The sequence below is a fragment of the Rutidosis leptorrhynchoides genome, chromosome 10, assembly GCF_046630445.1.
Source record: "Rutidosis leptorrhynchoides isolate AG116_Rl617_1_P2 chromosome 10, CSIRO_AGI_Rlap_v1, whole genome shotgun sequence".
Taxonomy (NCBI): domain Eukaryota; kingdom Viridiplantae; phylum Streptophyta; class Magnoliopsida; order Asterales; family Asteraceae; genus Rutidosis; species Rutidosis leptorrhynchoides.
This window is the reverse complement of record NC_092342.1, coordinates 255229077-255232949: the sequence shown is the minus strand read 5'-3', so window position 1 is coordinate 255232949 and position 3873 is coordinate 255229077. Positions and strand designations below refer to the sequence as shown.

Genomic DNA, 3873 nt, shown 5'->3' with positions numbered 1-3873 from the left:
CTCATAATATGATATCCGATTATGAGGGGTTAATCGTTAGGATTGTGAACCATTTTCTTGATAGCAAGGATGGTGAATATATAGGCGAACCTTGCCTTTTAGAAGGTTCTAGAGGTTGATGATAAGGGTTTGATGAGCAGAGTTCACGTAGATATGGTCTATGTTAGCTAGTGTCACATTGCAGACAAGGAGCATACCAACTATAATATGGTTGGGGCATATTTGTCAAAAGGTATGGCCATTAATAGCAAATGGTCAACCCTATAATAGTAGTTTTGCTTTAGAATGGATCTTCGGCTTCGGCTAATGAGTAAGTTAAAAAACAAAATGTAAGACGTCATGAAAACGGTAGAATAAACTTTTTATAAGTTTTAAATCTATATTATTCATGTTAATGGTTGTAATTTTAGTAGCTAATAGGGGTAGAAATGTGATTCATTAAACTTGCGAAAATGTATAGGTGCGCATACTGGCGGCATCTACACATCCACCACATTTCTAGGGTTTAGACTGCGGCGATAGCGATGGCGATGTTGATGCAGCGATGGTGCACGACGGCGAAGCGACTACTTCCGATGGCCGAGCAACGATACACACTCTCATCAGTCTCAACACCAGCTGCACCGGAAACTATCCTGTGCGGAAGAGGTGATAAGAGAACGAAAAAGGGGAAACTTTTCAAAGGATCGTACGGAAACTCAAGACCTAAAAAGGACAAGAAAATTCAACGAATTAAGGACAAGCTTGAGGTCCCTCGGTCTACTCCTTGGCCTCTCCCTTTTAAACTTATTTGATCTTGTTAAGTAATTTTCAACAATTCTAGTTCTGCTGATTGTTAATTTGACCTTGATAGAATGAATAAATCAATCCACTAGTTGTATTGATTTACCTAAGTTTATTTTGTTTGAATGTTTATGGCATAAATTTGTTTACTGAAGATTGATTTGAAAGTATGTTATCAAAATGAAATGGCATAAATTTTTTAATTTACTAGGACTATTTGTTGAAGTCTTTTAGTTCCCTTGAAGAAGCTATCTTTTAGCTCAAAGCAAACTGCTTTGAGTTTCTTATGCAGTCAAATGAGTGCTTAGGTGAAAGTTTGTTAACCGCTAGAATCAGAACCAAGGTTGTAAAACTCGCGACTCGGGGAGTACTCGGCCGGAGGTTTTTGAGGAGTAATCGGCAACTCGGGGAGTACTCGGAGGAGTACTCGGATTTTGACTTTTGTTGACTTTTCTAATATAACTAAATATTTTCAATATATTATAGATATATAATATATATATTAGCTATAAACAAACATTTTATGAATATATATATGTTAAATATATAAAATTTATAAATATATATGTTAAATATGTAAAGTTTAGTTACATATAAATATTTATTTTAAGAGTGCATATAAATTTTGTTCTTGTATTAAAGTTAAGTAAAAGTTTAGGGGTTATTATTGTCATTTGATAAAAGAATATTGAATTAAAATATTTTAAAAATAAATACTCTCGTATATGGTACTCAAAGTCTCAAGGAGCATCACTGCATCAGACATAGGATAAAAACAAGTTGTAAAAAGTAAAAGCACTCTCTCTTGAAAAACGTGTCACCATCCAATATCCAAAAAATCCCAGATCTTGTTTTACAAGCTCGCTATGGATCTGAGATCTCGTCTTGTTTTCTTCCTCAATCCTTTCTTCTTTCCCGTTTCTGTTTTTTTTTCATCATCGTTCCTCGTTTCCGGTCAATTTTTGAGTTTTCCGACGACGTTGACCGGCGTTGACCGAGTAATAGAGCGAGTTAGACACCGATTTCTCGGTTGAACAATTTTTCCGAGTTATCGCCGAGAACTCGGCCGAGTCAGCCGAGTTTTGCAACCATGATCAGAACCAAATATTGGTAACTGAACACTTATGTAAGGGTTGATTGGAGGAAGAGAAACTATACATATGGGGTTTATGTTAGGATATTAATTACTAAACACTGTAGAAATTCTTGATTGTAAGTTATGATAAGTACGGTGCAGCTCGAATAGGATTATGAAGCCCTAGTGTTGGACGGTTCCAGAACAAACATGGGATCTTTACACATAGTTGGGTAGGGTCTTGTCTTTGTGCTTCGACGTTAGTATCTACTATTATTTGTTGTGCGTGCATGTACTTCCAAGACTGTAGGTGTCCAAGATTCTCAAAGTATGTGTCATGACATGTATATGATTGTCCTGGTCTCGGTGCTAGACTGCCTGTTGGTTATAAAACAAGCATAGGATCTAAAGTTCTGTGCAAGGTCTAAAGGGTCAAAGGTGTCCAAAGTGGATTTTCAATGCATAAACTGTAGCTGTATATGTAATATCGACATCATATAATGTCTGTTAGTCCATCCAACTCACAAATTATTGATTTAAGGTTTCAAGACTTTAGAAAACGCCTTGCGAGGCTAACCCAACTAGACATGTTATGATTGTGTAAACAGTTACTCGTCTGACTTACCTCTGATGGGATATCTGCACGTATTTACTCCTTCCCTTTGTGTTTAGTGAATTTTGTTTATGGTGCATTACTGCAACTTATAATTCCTAGCCACTGAAGAGCTGTAGACACTTAATCCTTACTCCTGTTTTCATTTTTTTTTCAATTGCTTTACATTTTTGGAGTTTTTGGAGCTTAAAGGCTAGTCAACCAAGATAGTTGACAAATTGTCGTTCATGATTCATGCATATTAGTATCATATTAGTGTCCAAGTTGGTTCCGGTCTGCACTGCTTTACTTTCGGTGCATATTTATTTTCTAAAAACTAGTCAACTTATTGCAGCATGTATTGAAGTGTTGGAGACGACGCCGGTTTCCAAAAGGGCAAATTCTACTAAAAAGGTAACTTTTTTACCTCAATATTCATTTTTAGGTAATCAATGTTTATTTTGACGTTTAAAGGATTGTTTTATCAAATGTTAATCAAAAAGAGGAGTATAGTTACTTTTAAGTTAGAACTCCGTCAAAAAATAACGATACTCCATTTTTTAAATGATATCATATGCAAACCTAATCATTAGCACTTACCCTAAGGATAACAAACATATGCAAGCTTGATAATCGGCACATACGCGCGCCATTAATCTTCTACGATCATATTACGAACATAACGAAAATTAAGTAAAAATCCATATCGTAAGAATCATCATTCACGAGGTCTTCCATATCCTCAGGTAAGTGCCAATGATCAGGCTTGCATATGATTTACTTAAAAAAATGGAGTATCGCTAATTTTTTACGGAGTTCTAACTTAAAAGTAATGATACTCCTCTTTTTATTAACATTTGATAAAACAATCCTTTAAACGTCAAAATAAACATAGATAACCTAAAATAAAATAAGAAATTGAGGTAAAAAGGTTACCTTTTAATGGAATTTGCCCTTTCCAAAAATACATGTGATTTGTGACCCTGCATAGCGGGGTCATTATTTATTGCACTTGTGGGTAGTTGGTCTTTTATTTGTAGAGCAATCATGCAACTTTAAAAGACTAGGAATCCAGGATCGATAGCTTCTTTAGAATGTGGGTTGTTTACTTGACATGTAGTAACTTGGGTGAGTCAGTTGGGTTGTGAAATAGGTGAGTGGCAGGCTCGGTTTGGGTTTTCATTTGGAGATGGAAGTTTATGGTTAGATTTTTCCAAGTTATCAGTATAGTGAAATTTTAGCTATACAACACCTAACTGTTACGCAAGGTTGGAGAATTCGGATCTCGGGATATTTCGTTTAGACTTTTTTAGGGAGATCTCGGCATCTCGGAATAATCATAATCTCGGGGAGATCTCGGACGTTGACTTACGTTGACTTTATAGTTTTTTTGATAAAAATATACATAAAAACATAAATATAT

General features: G+C 35.4%; 1 protein-coding gene across 1 annotated transcript; it reads left to right on the top strand.

Moving 5' to 3' along the window:
* Nucleotides 1–468: 468 nt before the first annotated feature.
* On the top strand, nt 469–990 carry LOC139873488 (small ribosomal subunit protein bTHXm). Its single transcript, XM_071861418.1, has one exon. It carries the CDS (start codon nt 525–527, stop codon nt 792–794), a length of 270 nt encoding a protein of 89 aa, XP_071717519.1. The 5' UTR covers nt 469–524; the 3' UTR covers nt 795–990.
* Nucleotides 991–3873: the final 2883 nt, after the last annotated feature.

What these genes read in the sequence shown, in the direction of transcription:
- LOC139873488 (XM_071861418.1), top strand. Translation starts at nt 525, where the DNA reads ATGGCGATGTTGATGCAGCGATGGTGCACGACGGCGAAGCGACTACTT.